General features: G+C 51.5%; 8 protein-coding genes across 13 annotated transcripts; 4 read left to right on the top strand and 4 right to left on the bottom strand.

Annotated features, from left to right (window-relative positions):
• Positions 1–1,682: 1,682 nt before the first annotated feature.
• LOC117583891 lies at positions 1,683–2,013 on the top strand. Its single transcript, XM_034272558.1, has one exon. It carries the CDS (start codon positions 1,712–1,714, stop codon positions 1,907–1,909), a length of 198 nt encoding a protein of 65 aa, XP_034128449.1. The 5' UTR covers positions 1,683–1,711; the 3' UTR covers positions 1,910–2,013.
• An 89-nt stretch (positions 2,014–2,102) lies between these two features.
• On the top strand, positions 2,103–2,519 carry LOC117583886. The gene has a single exon (XM_034272544.1). It carries the CDS (start codon positions 2,195–2,197, stop codon positions 2,411–2,413), a length of 219 nt encoding a protein of 72 aa, XP_034128435.1. The 5' UTR covers positions 2,103–2,194; the 3' UTR covers positions 2,414–2,519.
• A 417-nt stretch (positions 2,520–2,936) lies between these two features.
• LOC117583864 lies at positions 2,937–6,576 on the top strand. Of its 2 annotated transcripts, XM_034272521.1 has the most exons (3): positions 2,941–3,118; positions 3,239–3,492; positions 6,565–6,576. In XM_034272521.1, the coding sequence occupies exons 1-2, from the start codon at positions 3,000–3,002 to the stop codon at positions 3,477–3,479; spliced, it is 360 nt and encodes a 119-aa protein (XP_034128412.1). In that variant the 5' UTR covers positions 2,941–2,999; the 3' UTR covers positions 3,480–3,492; positions 6,565–6,576. The 2 variants fall into 2 exon arrangements, with proteins under 2 accessions (XP_034128403.1, XP_034128412.1); XM_034272512.1 differs by having other exon boundaries at positions 2,937–3,492.
• Positions 4,233–5,794, bottom strand: LOC117583840 (glutenin, high molecular weight subunit DX5). Of its 5 annotated transcripts, none has more exons than XM_034272462.1 (5): positions 5,599–5,794; positions 5,240–5,535; positions 5,039–5,173; positions 4,778–4,912; positions 4,233–4,747 (listed from the first exon to the last, which is right to left on the bottom strand). In XM_034272462.1, the coding sequence occupies exons 1-5, from the start codon at positions 5,742–5,744 to the stop codon at positions 4,242–4,244; spliced, it is 1,218 nt and encodes a 405-aa protein (XP_034128353.1). In that variant the 5' UTR covers positions 5,745–5,794; the 3' UTR covers positions 4,233–4,241. The 5 variants fall into 5 exon arrangements, with proteins under 5 accessions (XP_034128353.1, XP_034128372.1, XP_034128357.1 ...); XM_034272481.1 differs by having other exon boundaries at positions 4,838–4,912; XM_034272466.1 differs by having other exon boundaries at positions 4,233–4,882.
• Positions 6,247–6,757, bottom strand: LOC117583877. The gene has a single exon (XM_034272533.1). The coding sequence runs from the start codon at positions 6,699–6,701 to the stop codon at positions 6,345–6,347; it is 357 nt and encodes a 118-aa protein (XP_034128424.1). The 5' UTR covers positions 6,702–6,757; the 3' UTR covers positions 6,247–6,344.
• A 304-nt stretch (positions 6,758–7,061) lies between these two features.
• LOC117583863 lies at positions 7,062–7,761 on the bottom strand. The gene has a single exon (XM_034272498.1). It carries the CDS (start codon positions 7,672–7,674, stop codon positions 7,171–7,173), a length of 504 nt encoding a protein of 167 aa, XP_034128389.1. The 5' UTR covers positions 7,675–7,761; the 3' UTR covers positions 7,062–7,170.
• Positions 7,762–10,041: 2,280 nt separating this feature from the next.
• On the bottom strand, positions 10,042–11,483 carry LOC117580635. Its single transcript, XM_034267227.1, has 3 exons — positions 11,194–11,483; positions 10,403–11,127; positions 10,042–10,339 (listed from the first exon to the last, which is right to left on the bottom strand). The coding sequence occupies exons 1-3, from the start codon at positions 11,452–11,454 to the stop codon at positions 10,087–10,089; spliced, it is 1,239 nt and encodes a 412-aa protein (XP_034123118.1). The 5' UTR covers positions 11,455–11,483; the 3' UTR covers positions 10,042–10,086.
• Positions 11,484–13,233: 1,750 nt separating this feature from the next.
• Positions 13,234–13,976, top strand: LOC117583638. The gene has a single exon (XM_034272089.1). The coding sequence runs from the start codon at positions 13,288–13,290 to the stop codon at positions 13,819–13,821; it is 534 nt and encodes a 177-aa protein (XP_034127980.1). The 5' UTR covers positions 13,234–13,287; the 3' UTR covers positions 13,822–13,976.
• The last annotated feature ends 1,292 nt before the right edge of the window (positions 13,977–15,268 follow it).

Below are 15,268 nucleotides of genomic sequence, written 5' to 3'. Positions count from 1 at the left end.
GAGTATTTCCTTCCTCTCAGTTGTTAGTTTCTAGAATTCTCGTATTTTTTGAGTGCTTACATAAAAATACATTTGAAATGCGGTTAAGTGAGGTCGCTAAAGGATGGGAAGCACGAGCAGATAGCAGTTTCACCTAGGGGCCAAAAACTGACAACATCATCATCATCATCAGCTGTGGGCCAATCGATGATGATGATGCTTCTACTGCTGCTGATGCCAATGCGGCTGATGCTGTAATTGATGTCTTTGCGACATGTTCTCCCAAAGTGTTTACGTTGAGAATTACCCATGTGTCGCCCGTGTGAGCAGCAGAGGGGAAGTGGGTTGCGCAGGACACGCCCACAGCTAGTTGACAGCCCGCCGTTTACGTGCACTTAATGAAATGTGCCCCAAAATGGAAGCACGTACCGGGCATCTATTTAATGAGCCCTGCAAGAGGTTTTCCCCGGGAATGGGCCACCGAAAATGGCGGAAACGATAGGGGGGTTGGGAGGATAAAGAATGGGCTGGGAAGTGCTCATGAAATTTTTAAATGTCGCAGCTGAAATTCAATTTAATTTGTTGCCAGCTCGTTGGCATCGCTGGCAGAAGTGGATGGCTGCCTGCAGAGCAGAACAGAGCAGAGCTGCATTATTCAATGGCACTCTCACACGTAAGCTGCTCAAAGACCCGCATCCTAAGCCTCCTCAGCCGCCTATTCCCCAGACCCAAACTCCTTTTGCGGCTGGGAGTAACCGCAGTTTAAAATTCATGTGAGCTTTTCAACAATTTCAGAAACCCCACCTGCACCCCCACACAGACACCAGCACTCCCATGGAGAGCACAACAAAATGCGATTAAATGTGTGGAAAATGCTCGACTCTTGCTCTTGTTCCTGTTCCTGTTTGTTGCTGTTGCTGTTGCCGCTCTGTGGTCCGCAGGGATAAGCCACAACGGGTTAAAGGCAACGTCTTGTTTGCACATGTGTTGCTGGGGGGCACACCTCAAAGCCCCACGCCCCAAGCCCCATTCGGAAGTCATGGAAAGCAGCCCGGGGCCGGGGCTGACGTACACACAGATGCCGAAGGTGCAAAAATGCGTTAAACATAACATGCTAATTCCTGGCGCCTGCAGCTTCGAATCTTTCACCTGGCCAGCGGGGCCACATTCACACCCTGCCACACATATTCAGTCCCACTCCGACATGCTGCTGCTTCTGCTCCTCTGGAGCGATTCCTTCTGGCTCCTTCTGGTAATATGAGCGCATTGTGTGCCATTTGAAGCTGAAGTTGTTTCGTGGTGGCACCCTTGGACTGAGTATAATCATTTTGACCCGAAGTTGGCACGGAAGTGTGTCTATAACTGGAAAGTACCTCTGCGCGGCAAGGGTATTGCCACTTGCGACTGCGTTTCTTTGTACTTTTCAACCAGGTTCTCCCATTTGGCTGCTTTTTTGTTTTTCTGCCAAAAGTTGTGTGGCTCTGCAGACATGCGTCTGAGGTGGAGTACCTTTTTGTCTAGCTAAGACTTGTTTAAAGTAGTTTGAAATATTCCCAAAAAGAACTCCAAAGAACCACAGTTCCATGTTCGATCAGCGATCGCCCAGCCCTGACTTGGCAAAGAGAGCGAAACGGTGAGAGAGAGAGAGAGAGAGAGAGCTTTGACAAGCTTTCTCGCCAACAGCTGGCTGGCTGTCTCCAGATTAGTTTGTTTTTTTGGCAGCAGCGACAGCATGGAGAACGCCAAGAACGGCACCGGCAAGACCTTCAAATACAAGCCGCTTCTTCGCATGGGCATTGCCGTCCTGGTGCTGCACACCGTCTGCTGGCTGGGATGGAATGCGGTGAATCGTGGAGCGGAGTCCAGCAATGCGGCGGCCACAGCCAATGCCCAGCATGAACGTCTGCGAGCGGCCATCGAACAGAAGTGAACTCTGACGTAACGGAATGCCAAACGAAACTCTAGATAAATGTGCAAATGATATGTGATTATAGCAGTAAACAAAAAGAACAATTAACAGACGAAAAAACAACAACAAAATAGTTGAAAAAGAGGGGGAAAAGCTTTCCGCTCTCGATCTGCTTTTGCAGCTTTTGCAAAAGCTTCTTGGAAGCCAACTCTGTTTGTGTTTTCTAAACTCGGTTTAGTTCCGCAGCTCTGTAGGCCGAGGCCAGTATATTCTCCACTACTTCAAAGGGGGTTCTGATACTTCGAAATGCTATCGAAAGTGCTGCTGGTATTTGGATTTCTGCTGATGAGCTGGCAGTGGGCGCTGACCATGCCCAGTCGCAGCAGCGGGCACGCTACAGCCCCGCCAGCAGCAGCCCAAAACTTCTCGGACTTTATGGTGCAGAGCATCTTTGACCTGCCGCCCAACTGCAAGCCGGGCGAGGTGGCCACCGGTCCACATCAGAGATGTCGCCACCAGGCCTGAGTGGAAGTGAAAGTGTCCAAACTTTGGGTTGACTAATCCAAAATGAGTCTTCCACCGCAGCTGCGGAATGGAGACGTGCTCCAAACTCTGTTTTCTAGCTGCTTCTAAATAAAATAAACGAGTGCCCCCCCCCATATATAAATAGTAAGCATTCGCGTAGCTTGGATAGCCGTGTCGTGGGAACTGACAATAGTTCTGTGAATTCCATTGAATATTGAGTAGTTTGCAGTGACAAAGAAAGACTCTACTGAATTGTATTGCATTTTTTGTTGAGGCACAGCGAAAGAGTGTAAAACCCATTTACCTCGCTCATTAATTGCTGTCTGTTCTGTTTGACAAACATCTGTGTAAAACCAAAGTGCCATCTGCTATTGCTAGAGTATTCAATGAGGAGCTTGAAGCACCTGCAAAGTGTGTTCTTTCGATCTGAATCTCTCGGTTGAAGCTTTCACGTGCTCTTCTTGGGAGAGCTTCACACTCCACGAGGCTGATTAGCTTAGCTGCTGTGTCTAAGTACGGTTTAGTAGCTTAGACTTAAAGCCCGCGAACGGTAATACTCGCACTTTGGTGGTCTGACATTTCGAAAATGCTATCAAGATTATTGCTGATCTTTGGGCTGCTGATGCTGAGCTGGCAGTGGGGACAGACCATGCCCAGGCACGAGGAGACTACCCACAAGGCCGTACACGAGCACACCACTGCCAGGCACAGCCACGGACACCATACTACAGCCAGGCACAGCCACGGGCAGCATACTACAGCCAGGAACATTCACGGACATCACACCACGCCCAGGAACATTCACGGGCAGCACACCACGGCCAGACAGCTCCAGGACGTTCACACCACACGCAAAACCATTCTTGGACGTCTTACGCAAAAGACCAGCCACGGACACACCACGACCACGCCCAGCAGTGTGCAGGTTACGCCCACAGCCATCGAAGAGCCCATTCCGGGCAACTTTTCGGGCATTAGCACGGTGAGCCTGTTCGATGTGCCACCCAGCTGCAAGCCAGGACACGTGCCCACAGGTCCCAATCAGCGGTGTCGCCTCGAGGTCTGACTCGGAGTTAAATGTTTATTTAGCTGACGAATGGTTTGCCTTAAACTTTGTTCTTCTTTCTTCCTACTTGGATATTAAATATAAAGTGTACAACGGATTTAATCCTAGAAGTTGATCCGTTTAGGCTGGCTTCCTGCAGCGGCCTACGAAGATGCGATAACCTTTGGGGCACTTGGCCAGGGCAGGGCGAACGGTGCAGAGCAGCCACAGGAAGGCCAACGAAATCAGCAGAAGTTTTCCCCTGAGGAGTATCATTTTTGGTTGATTTGCTGAGCACTAGCTGCTGCTGGAATGCGTAGTTTCTTTTAAATAGACGACGACCCAATCGACCCGAGGGTGCAGCTCTTATCTGGAACACATCACTCAGCGGACAGCCAGCTCGCTCGTCTGCGTGTGGAGTGGATCAGTTCAGACTTGTGTCTCCACTCGAATGTGTGTCCCCCCTTTTAAATAGACAAACGATATTTTCACTTGCCTCTCCAGGTATTGGTAATTGATTTCATTGCTAATCTCATGACGCACTTGAGCGTGGCGTGAAATGTAGCGCCTCAAATTTCGATGTTTTTCTCGCTCTCCCCCCGATTAGATTGCAATCTTATCGGCTGGGTATGAGAAATCGCAGCGCACTCGCTCTCATTTTCTTTATTTGTTACTCAGAATTATTGTCTTGTTTATTGTTTGTCATGGAAGGAAACCCGATGAGGCATTTATGAAGAAAATAAATGCTGACAAACGGAAGCAAGGGGAAGTCACTTTTGGGCCTTAGGCCGCTTTGCGACAACGTCCCGCCATCAGCACGGTGCCGTCCGTGCAAATGGGATCCGTGCTGAAGAGATTGCGCTGACCCACGGATGATGGCACGGACTCCTCCGTCTCCGACTTGGGATCCCTGTGGCCCCCAGTGCCGCCTTGACTCAGATTGGGCGACAGAAAGTCGTGAGTGTTGAAAATGTCCTTCATCGCATCATCGGCAGGCGCAGCTCCTGGCACGGGCTGCGCTCCGTTTCCGGGTCTCGGCTGGATGGTGCTGCCCACTTGGCCGGCCTGACCCTGACCTGGCAGCGGCTGGAGCGTGTTGGGTGTCTGGAAGTTGAACTGCGAGAAATCTTCGTCGGCAGTGCCTGGCCGAGGCTGTATGGGATTGGAGGCGCCGCCCACCGGCTGCTGGCCCTGGCCCTGGCCCGGACGTGGTTGCTGGAAGCCCTGGTCCTCACCTGAAAGAGAATTTCCTGGTTGTTTGGCGATCGGCTGACGGAATCCTCCTTCACCTGGTCGCTGGAAACCACCTTGTCCCGGTCCTGGCTGCTGGAAACCTCCTTGTCCCGGTCCTGGCTGCTGGAATCCTCCTTGCCCCTGTCCTGGCTGCTGGAAACCACCTTGTCCCGGTCCTGGCTGCTGGAATCCTCCTTGCCCCTGTCCCGGCTGCTGGAATCCTCCCTGACCTGGTCCTGGCTGCTGGAAATCGCCTTGTCCTTGTCCTGGCTGCTGGTAACCGCCTTGTCCTTGCCCTTGTCCTGGCTGCTGGTAACCGTCTTGCCCCTGTCCTGGCTGCTGGAAACCTCCTTGTCCCGGTCCTGGCTGCTGGAATCCTCCTTGCCCCTGTCCTGGCTGCTGGAATCCTCCTTGCCCCTGTCCTGGCTGCTGGAAACCTCCTTGTCCTTGTCCTGGCTGCTGGAATCCTCCCTGACCTGGTCCTGGCTGCTGGTAACCGCCTTGTCCTTGCCCTTGTCCCGGCTGACGGAATCCTCCCTGACCTGGACCTGGCTGCTGGAATCCTCCTTGCCCCTGGCCTGGCTGCTGGTATCCTCCTTGTCCTGGTCCTGGCTGACGGAATCCCCCCTGTCCCTGTTGGAATCCAGGCTGTCGCCCATGGAAGTGACCGCCAGGCTGCTGTCCGCGGAATCCACCACCGCCAGGCTGTTGATTGTAAGGATCGTAGTGGGTCGGTGGGTACCTTCCCCCAAATCCTGGCAGTATTGGCGGTGGAGGCGGTGGGCCGTATCCAGGGCCAGATCCATGACCTCCACGCCTATTACCATGACCATGATGATGATGCCTGCAAAAAGTTTGTCTAGGATCAGTGAGGAGGAGGAGAGGGGCAGTGTATGGTTTGACCCACCTTGTGACCTGTCCGTAGCCGCCCTCGCCGCTGCGCGAACCTTCCACGTAGTAGGGATTCTGGGGACGGGCGCTGGCCAATTGCGCACAAAGCACGATGAGCCCCAGGCCCAGACACACTCCCAGCGATAAGAGTTTGGAAAACATTCTCGAAGCCCGTAAACCCCTCCTGCTGTGTGAAACACTCAAACGAGACTGTTGTTGATCTTTCCTTGGACTCGCCGATTTGTGATGCTGGAATATGGAAATATTCTGCTATAGATCGCTGTTCGAGCGGCTGATAAGCGAAAGAAGGCTGCCCCAGCACCGAGTTCATGACATCAGATAGGGAATTAATCGATTGGAAGAGACAGAGAGAGAGAGAGGGATTCCGAGAGCTGGTTTGACTCACACCAGGAGGGTGGAGAGGAGGGGATTTGTGGCACTGCAAACAATGTAATTACCTTCACACAAATCAAAGGTTTCCCTTCCACATAGTTTGATAGTTTCTTCCCCCGTCCACTAAAGCTATAACGTGACCGGCACTTCGAGTGGGATTTTTTCCAGATTGTTTGTCGTTTTTTTTGTTGTGTTTGGGAAGCGACTAAAAAAACACAGATGCCAAATCAGCGAAAACTCATCGCTTACAAGCGCAGACAAAGCTGCGAAATAATGCTATTCATATATCACTTTATTGACTAACATCAGACTAACATTGGAGACTTAGAGAAACTACACAATGGGGAGACGACACCTTGGAGACGCTACTTAAGCCGACTTTCGACAGCGATTCGCGCGCAGCTCGAAGCCCGATTTACACCGCGGCAGAGTGTCCACCAGTATCCGATTGACTATGATGGGCGTAATGGTCGTCTCAGTGCCATTGAGGGAGGAGTCTTCCGTCGTCGGCTCTGTGGAATCCTGCGCTGTCGTTGTGGGTGTCGCTGCTGTGGTCACTATCCACGCAGGCACCGGGGCATTGGCTGAGGCATCGGAATCGTTGTCACGCGGAAACACAATGCGATCATCGGTGCAGGGTCGAGATCTGGCCTCTGTGCCGCACAAGCTGCATGCCAGCAACAACACCAGTGGCAGACACAGCGCAGATTTGTTTGCAGTTTTCATTGGAGAGCAGAGCGGATCGCGTTGGGTCGCTTCAACGAAGCTTTCGAGACTGAACGGAGTGTGGAATCTTGCTGATGATCATCTGTCCCACGGAAACAGCTATGGAGAAGATATGCGAGATGGCGATAAGAATGGAGGGAGTAAACACAAAACACAATGGAAGCGGAGTTGCTTGCCAAAGAGAGAGAGAGAGAGAGAGAGAGCGGGAGAGAGCGGGAGAAGTGAGAGCAGAAAAAAGCTTCTTTGCGCTCCGCAAAAAAGGTAAACAATGCAGCGAAGCTTTCAGCAAATACTTACAGTGGGTCAAGCAAATGTTTTTGCAAGCGAAAAAAAAAAAGGGAACTACAAACATGGAAATCATTTCATTGCCATTCTCTATTTATTATTCAAAATGTAACTCATTCACGCTGCAATGTGTAAAATTTGTTTCCTTTGTACAAATAATTTCTTGGCTTCATTTAATCTTTATTCAGGCCTTCTTGCGGCAATGGTCATTGCTTAGGGTAAATCCCAGCGGACAGACGCGTATGCTCTCGAGGGTTATCCGTGGTCCAATGGGTATAATCCCCATGGGCGCCATGGCCATGTCCGTTCGATTTCCCTCCACGATCTTTCTAATCACTTTATCCTCGCTCTGGGTACGGGTTGCATTCCTGGACACTGGCTGGGTCTCTTCTGTTTGGTTCTTGGCCACAGGAATCGTTTCCCCTCTGTTTTCGTTGCGTGATGGCTCTACGCGTGTTCCATTGACATCACTTCCGGGTTGCACTTGATTGGATTCTGTTTGCCTCAGGCTGTTCCTCACATCTGGAAACAGTTGCCAAGGCTTGGGACTGCTCTCCGTTGCATTTGGTGCACGTTCAGTGGGAAATACCACGCGATCGCTGGCCACTCGTGCCGCATCATTCGGATCCAAGAAGACAAGAAGCAACAAAAACAACGGCGGCATGGCATACATCCGTATAATTGCCATCGTCAAAATGTTTTGCAATCGAAATCCCAGCAAACACGTTCACGCTGCCCAGTTTCGCACTCGAGACTGAGAGAGCAGCTCAGAGTTGGTCGCAGTCCCAGAGTCGCTTCCAGTCTCCCAGGGCCGGTCCCAGAGCGCTGCTTTGTTTGCTTGTAAAGTTCTACAGCTGCTGGCAAGAGTGTGGTGTTTGGCGATAAGGTGAAACATGGCAGCTAAGTAAATAATATAAAATTAAGTAAAACAAAACTCTTGCATAACTGAAGTGTATAATAATGAGCGAGCGAGAGAGCAGACAGCAGACGAATCGATCGATTAACCGCAAGCTCGGAGCTGCAGTCGAACTGCGAATTCAATTTCAAGGCTTGAGGTGAGCAGCGACACTGAGATAATGGAATCAGTTGAATTGTTGCACCTAGAGATGGGTTAAAGGCAAAGCAGGAAGTGGTTGATAGTTTTTACCATGCTTCCCCAACCCATCAGCTGAGGCTGGGTTTCTCCCTGCTTCGACCTTCCCCAGATACATTTGGCATTGTATCTCATCCCCTAAGTGGCGGCTTTTTATGAAGTAACCTGAACCCGGGCCCTAATAAATGTCACCAATTTGGGCCAATAATTTTGACAATTCTATTGTCAACCACCAAAATCTCATAAGGGGGAAGCAACGCCCACACCAGCAGCCATACCAGCAACCAGCAACATCATCATCATCAGGGCGTGGGGCGTGAGGCATAATTTTCGCAAAAAAGAAAATTGAAACATAAAAATGTCATTTGTTGTGCGGCTGAAGAAAAAGTGTGTGTGTGGCTTAAATACTGGCAACCTTTTTTCTCTCCGTGTAGTACATAAAAAAACATTAAAATAATGCCCGTTCGGGTCTCAGACAGCTGGGGCAGGCCGGGGACTCAGAGGCTCGTAGAGTCATTTATTTACGACAAAAAACCTTTTCCCCAGCCCCAGGAAGTGAATGCAAAATTTATGCTAAACAAGTGGTGGGAGTTTGGGTGGAAACTCCCTAATTTGGGGTGTGGGAAGCTGCTCCTGCCGAACGGACAACCACCGCGCCCGTGGCCGCGGCTGTTAATCAGTGAAACTTTCGAAAAGTAATCAGCAAATATTTGCACACTTTTTGTTGCGATTTTCTCAAGCATTTTCTTCATTTTCATAAAAGCCGGGCCTTACCTGCCGCCAGCCACATTGATTGTTGATGTCTGCTTATTGTTTGCTTATTATTTCACTTATTTTTCTGCGCAGAAATACGCAGATATCAAAGCAGTTTCCGATCTACTTGTGGGGCAACCTTCAACGGCGTTGGTTTCATCATCATCATAGTCATCTCGAGAGCCCTCGTATCCAGCTGCCTTATAAGCCACTAACTGCTTTCACAATTGTCTTGGCCGCTGCGTAGGCATAATGGTCAGCTGCTGCCATTGATTTTGGCTCAGTTAAACTTGGACCATCAATCACAATGGGCAGCTCGTGTTACATTGTCTGCGGTCTGGCGCTACTCCTACTGCTTTGGGGCCACAATCCTGGCACTCGGGGCGCTGCTGCAGCCACAGACAGCGAAATTGTCGAGGCACAAACGGCGGACCAGCTCAATGCAAGCCAATTGAATGCCGTGCGCCCCGTGGCGTTGCCAAATTGGAATCCCAATGGAACGATGCAGGTGCAGCCGTACAACATTCTGGAGGCCAACTGTCCGCACGGCTATGTCCTGGCCAATAAACATTGTCATAAGCGTGTCAAGTGAAGTTGAATAAATTGTAAAGAGAACACAAGCAGTAAGTAAAGCAGCCCTAACCTAGCCAGAGGAAGGCCCTTCGATTGCCCACAACCAATATGTTGCGGTCAGCCACAGGACTAACCCGTGGCTCGCCCACTCTGCCCCATTTGACATGGCCCCAGGGAGAGGGCGAGGAGCTTGCTCGGCTAACCGCATACATAATTTCCAAACACAGGCCACAGGCATCGGGGGCATGGAGCTGACTGATATGCAGCCAGGGGCTGTCATTAGTTAGAGGTCCATTAACAAAAATGCAACCCAACTGCTGGGGCCGCTGCTCGGAGGACACATGTCGATGGTGCAGACATGTCCCGGCCCGTTGTCACTTACAGGTAACAGCTGCAGGGAGCAGCGGCGCAAGGAGAGGATTGCTGGCTGCCGTATTAATTCGTGATGCTGCCACAAAATATGGCTTCACTTAGGCCCGGGTTCTGCAGACACTGTCCATGAATGAGTTAATTAGACGCCTCCTGCCCGGCAGGGCATAATTTAGAGTCATTTATCAGAGATGTCCGTTGGTCACATGGAAATTGCCTCGCAGATCATGTGTGGGCTACCCCCGACCCAGGGAGCTTCACGACAGCTTCATTATTTTGTGCACTTTATTGGGTGGGTGGGGGGTTGTTGCCCTACAGCCGCTGCTGCCCCAAGGGATTGCCCAGCCAGGGATAGACAGCCGGGCACTTGTCGCAGACATTCATGTATCGCTCCTCGCCGGTGGACAGCTTCTGGACATGACATTGGACCGCATGGCAGGCAGCCTCCGGCATGGCGGGGCAGCCCTCAAACGGGGCCCCCAGCACGGGCTTCTTCACGTACTCCAACATGCGCGAAATGCCAGTCAGATAGACATCCGGATAGGTGTTCAAGTGGCGAATGAATCTGCACAGAGTGGGGCAGATATTTAAGAGGGATTCTTAAAGGGTTTTGCGTTGATAAAGTTACTTCTTGAAGGCGGCAAAGTAGTTGCGGCCACGTGAGAACCAGGCCGCATGCAGATACATGCCGAATGGGGCACGATTGCCCTCGTAGTGGCGATTGAAGTTCTCCAGCATCCAGTCGAACAGTGCATCGACCTTGTCCTCGGGCGGATAGACGCAGGCGTCGATCATGGAGCAGCTGTAGCCCTCGGTGTCGGTCCACGTCACCATGGGATTGACCCACAAGCCGGGTATGGCAGCATCCGGACAGGGTCCAATCTGGCAGTCCTGCTTGGACAGATAGTCCAGGGTGTAGGGCCACATGGCTGGATCCTTGAACTGCTGCGTGGGCCAGGAGCTGTCGTAGCTGAGGCCCAGCCGCTTGGCAGCCGCGAAGCTGTTGTTTCCCGATATCTGCAGGAAGGGCAGACGCATGCCCTGCACACTCTGCGGATCCACCTTGGCAAAGGCCTGCAGCATCTGCAGCTGATCCCCAAACTCCCGCTCAATGGTGGCCACATCCGCGGCGCGCCAGTAGTCCGTGCCGTCTCCATGGGTCACCGAGTGCAGGGCAATCTCGTGGCCCGCCCGATACAAGGCATTCACGCGGACATAGTCCGTGTACTCGTGCGACAGGAAGAAGGTGCCGCTGGCCGTGCAGCCATCGGGATTGGTCAGCCCGCTGAACAGCAGCTCGTACTGGGCATAGTTCACCGCATTCACGGCATCATCAAAGGTTATTGTCACGAACTTTGTAGAGAGGTTAACACGAGAAGAGTTCAGCAAATCAGCAAATCAGCAGTCCACCAGCCTCACCTGTGGTATCTCCCTCTCTTTGCCCTGGAACTTGGAGCGCGGCAGAACGGTGTCCGAGCAGCGGCATTCGGGCAGCTTGCAGCTGGCAGCCTTGCAGTTCTCGGCCTTGGGCAGCACGAGTTCTCCCTCCTGCTGATCGGTGGGTGCCTTCTGCTTGTTCTTCAACTTCTTGGTCTTGGTCTTGCCGGACTGCTTCTGGGCAGCGCTGAGCAGAGCCGCACAGAGCAGCAGCCCGAGTATGAGGAGAGTCGAGCACTTCATGCTGAGGGGGAAGACACTTTAATTCTCCAGCTCGGGCGCTACTCGGCGTTCTTATAACCTTGATGTGGTGGTGCCAGTTGCTATCTTATCGCAGGTCTAAATATGATTTGCTTGTTCGACACAGACACAGACTCACAGAGGAGGAAGTGCGGGGGGTGTGGCCCTGGGTGGGGTCCGACTGACCTTGGTGGGGCCTCAACTTTCGAGTCAGACGGGGAGGGGGACATTCAATTAAAGTCAGCAACTAGCAATCGAAGTGGAAAAGTTTTGCCTCATTAGCATAACCAAGGAACTTAACAGCTGAGATTCGCCGTGCTCTCTGCCACTGCCACTGCCACTGCCCCTGCAGCAAGCGGCACACTCGAGTGGAAAACTTTTCACACTTGCCGGGATACCCATCGATGGGGGGACCCAAATTATGACAGCAGCCCCAGCAAATGCACTTCAGATCGTAAACAAGTGCTTCAAAGTTTCCACAAGCGACAGGCCAGGCGAATAGCTCCTGCTCCTTCGATGCCGGAAAACAATGCTCCCAAGATGCCAGACAGTGTCAGCAGCCAGGGAGGCGTCGAGGGGTGGCAGCCAATCACAGTTTGGGATTCATGTGGGGAAATCCAGCAAGTTTTTGCTGCAGTCCGTTGCAACGTGGCTGATGGCACGGCAAACTTGCGCCATCTGAGGCAGTGCGACCGCCTCCAATGCGATTCGGTCACGTTCCGGGGCGTAGCCAGCGAGAGAGAGCACAAGGGAAAGAGAGAGAGAGAGAGATGGAGAGATGGAGAGTGTGAGAGCAGCCAACCAACGAGAGTCAACATCCGAGAACACTCGGCTGTGGGTAGGCGGAAGTGGGTGGCTGGTGGCTGTATGGCTGGCTGCTGAGTCGTCCCTAGCTTCGGCTCTGTCGTAGGGGCAACATGCAACATGTTTGAGTGAGTTCGATGCGACGCTTGCGTCATCCTGCGACACAGCAGACAAAATTCCTAATAAAGATGGAAGACTCCCAGACACCTCCGGTTAGATGGTGTAAAGAGTTTTATTGAAACTCGATTGACAGCATGAGGAATGGTCCTGGCTTTCCTCATTAACAGCCCTTGCCCCAGCAGACGATTCATCGATGAGTCAGAGGTGTCAGAGCGTAAAATCAAAGGCCCAAACACACTCCCGCTGTAATCAGACAACTGTGCCCTGCCCCTGCCCGGCTATGCTCTAAAATGCAAATTTGTCGAATGCTAATCAAAATGTTACTCATATGCGTGGAAGATTTCCCATGTGCAAGAGAATCCTCACGCACGTCTAACTCGGCGAAGGAAAACTATTCGCTTGGTGGTTGGCTTTTGTCTGGGGTTTGGGTCTTTGCCAATTTTCGCGATAATCACACAACTAATTTGCATAACACACACAGAGAGAGAGAGAGAGAGAGAGAAGACCAAATCTGGGCTAATCAAATCAGCCAAAACGAAGGAACTCAATTTGTGGTGCAAATACTTTTGCAGACTTCCTCTCGTTGCCTATTTGATTGCTCTTTTGGCAGAGGGTTGATTGAACATGAGATGGAATTGGCTGCAGCAGCTGCCTCTTCAGCGTGGCAGTGTATCCTGTGTCCCATGTCACTCCCAGAGATCCCTCGGCAGATGATAAGACCATTGCTGAACCCCTCCACATTCGTGATTGCTTTGATGGCAGGACTATGCAAATCTCGGCTTATGAATTTTTGTGTCTACTTAGCCTGGCATTACATTTCACAAACAACATTTGCGGGTGTGCGCAAAGCCAACAAAAAACAAAAAAAAAAATACCAACACACAGACAAAATTCGAAATTTGCCAAAAGGAAATGTCACGCAGAGCTGCGGCCGGCAGATCGGGTGCTGGTGAGCCCTTCGAGGCTGTGGAAGCTGTTCGGGCTGTGATCGAAGCGGTGGACAGTTCGGTAGCCGCAGGATCTTCCACGACGGTGGCCAATGTTGAGTTGTGGAACCCAGAAAAGGCCATTAAATTCTGCCGGGAACTGCAGGAGAATGAGGTGCAGACCTTGCACTATCTCGGCCTGCCGTATGTGGTGCTGTCACGGCGTCCCCGGCTGCGGCTGAAGGTGCCGCTGTCCACCATCAACTACGAGATCGGCAAGTGGGCGGGTGTGGCCATGCAGCTGCTCTTCACCTGCCCCACCAACTACCCGATGCAGCGGCCCCTCGTGGAGATTGTGGAGAAGCGCAACGTCTCGAGCTCACTGGAGTGGGCGCTGCACGAGGAGATTGTCCACAGTCTGGATCAGCATATTGGCCTGCAGATGATTGCACCCGTCACCCTACGCCTGCAGACGATGCTCAACAGTCTGCGATGGCGATTGCCAGGAATGATGCAATAAGGACGGAAGAAAGTTCTTTTGTCGGCCAATACGTGGTGAAGCTGTTCCCCTGCAAAAACCGTGAAAATTCCAATTTTGTGGCTATGCAAATGCATTTATTTGAAACTAGAAGATTATTTAAATCGGAAAATATACAAAAAAAGTGTTTCAGCGTAGCCTTGGCCAGTGGATTTGTGTTTCACTACCTTCCGCCACTACGTGCACAAACATATTTGAACTACCGCTGGATGGCAGCGAATAGTACGCGAAGTGGCAGAAAAAACAAAAACGAATCCTTCGCAGGACTCACGCAGCAATACGTGACTTTTGGCCTTGACTGACGGACGGTAGGTCTGGCTGCCTGCCTGAAGTGTGTGCAACACTTGGCCGAATGTTAACCCCCCCCACTCCGAGTCACAGCTCACACATCCTGAAGAGGATTCATTAATTGGGCAGTCAGCCAGGAGGCGTCTGCGATGCATTAACTTATCTTTTATGCGCGTGCCAAAGCACTCGCCAAAGCCAACGCTGTGCCAGTCTCTATCTGGCTTTGCCATGTTCACATATCCTTCCTGCCCAAAACAGGCAACAAAAAAACGTACAAGACACACATCGAACACAGAGTGTGGGAGTGCAGCTAGTCAGACAGCTTTTGGGGGAGCACTTCCTGTTGATCCTTAAGCATATAGGAACGTCCTGCCATGCCATGCCATGCCATGCCGGATGTCTCTGGGTAATTTAGATAGCTGCAGCGGCGCATCCAACGTGGCTCCAACTTGCATAATGTCAGTTTCAAAGTGTCGCAGGGCAAAAGGACATGCACCCCACAGACACGTTAAAGCTGTGCGATAAGCCAAGAAGGATTCTTATGAAATTCCCAATTTCCTTCTTCTTGGAAGACTCTTTTCTCCTTTTCTTTTCCTCTTTTTGGGGTGCAGTAAAGCAAACTTTAAGTCCACATCCCTTTTTAATGTGACTCTCTGTATGCCCGAAGGATTTGTGCGTAATGAAAAACTGTCACGCCACACTACCATGTCGAAGGACGACAACGTCGACGACGGCGAAGGATGAGCCTAAGCCAGCGGCGGCGGCGGCGACAGGTATGAGGCAGAAATTGAAAAGCGCTGGCAGAGGGGAGCCTTTTGGTGGCTGGTAGCCAAAAGAGCATTAAAATGGCAAATTTGTGTGCACTGTCAATGCCAGGACGACAAACACACACAGAGTCAGGCCCTGCAGGACATTTATGGGCGTCAGACAAGGACATAAAAGCGTCGGACGCGTCCGCCTGCGTGATAAGCGCATAAATCAGAGTCCGCCAGTAAGAGCCCCCAAACAAGTCTCAAAATTATGTAACTCTCCCTTCTGCCCTCTCACCACCCCCTTACCCTAGTTGTGTTGGCTCAATTAATTGTTGCTCATTTGAGTGAGCATCGAGAGAGGCCAAGGGTCAAGGAACTGCATTCGCATA

This window comes from Drosophila guanche, unplaced genomic scaffold, assembly GCF_900245975.1.
Source record: "Drosophila guanche unplaced genomic scaffold, DGUA_6, whole genome shotgun sequence".
NCBI classification, from domain to species: domain Eukaryota; kingdom Metazoa; phylum Arthropoda; class Insecta; order Diptera; family Drosophilidae; genus Drosophila; species Drosophila guanche.
This window is presented reverse-complemented; position numbering and strand designations above follow the sequence as displayed.

Coding starts and splice junctions, on each gene's coding strand:
- LOC117583891 (XM_034272558.1), top strand. CDS start 1,712: ATGGAGAACGCCAAGAACGGCACCGGCAAGACCTTCAAATACAAGCCG.
- LOC117583886 (XM_034272544.1), top strand. CDS start 2,195: ATGCTATCGAAAGTGCTGCTGGTATTTGGATTTCTGCTGATGAGCTGG.
- LOC117583864 (XM_034272512.1), top strand. CDS start 3,000: ATGCTATCAAGATTATTGCTGATCTTTGGGCTGCTGATGCTGAGCTGG.
- LOC117583840 (XM_034272452.1), bottom strand. CDS start 5,744: ATGTTTTCCAAACTCTTATCGCTGGGAGTGTGTCTGGGCCTGGGGCTC. Junction 5,536..5,598: donor GGCTACGGACAGGTCACAAG/GTGGGTCAAACC, acceptor AACTTTTTGCAG/GCATCATCATCATGGTCATG. Junction 5,174..5,239: donor AGGAGGATTCCAGCAGCCAG/GTCCAGGTCAGG, acceptor ACCAGCAGCCAG/GACCAGGTCAGGGAGGATTC.
- LOC117583877 (XM_034272533.1), bottom strand. CDS start 6,701: ATGAAAACTGCAAACAAATCTGCGCTGTGTCTGCCACTGGTGTTGTTG.
- LOC117583863 (XM_034272498.1), bottom strand. CDS start 7,674: ATGGCAATTATACGGATGTATGCCATGCCGCCGTTGTTTTTGTTGCTT.
- LOC117580635 (XM_034267227.1), bottom strand. CDS start 11,454: ATGAAGTGCTCGACTCTCCTCATACTCGGGCTGCTGCTCTGTGCGGCT. Junction 11,128..11,193: donor AAGAGAGGGAGATACCACAG/GTGAGGCTGGTG, acceptor CTCTCTACAAAG/TTCGTGACAATAACCTTTGA. Junction 10,340..10,402: donor TACTTTGCCGCCTTCAAGAA/GTAACTTTATCA, acceptor CACTCTGTGCAG/ATTCATTCGCCACTTGAACA.
- LOC117583638 (XM_034272089.1), top strand. CDS start 13,288: ATGTCACGCAGAGCTGCGGCCGGCAGATCGGGTGCTGGTGAGCCCTTC.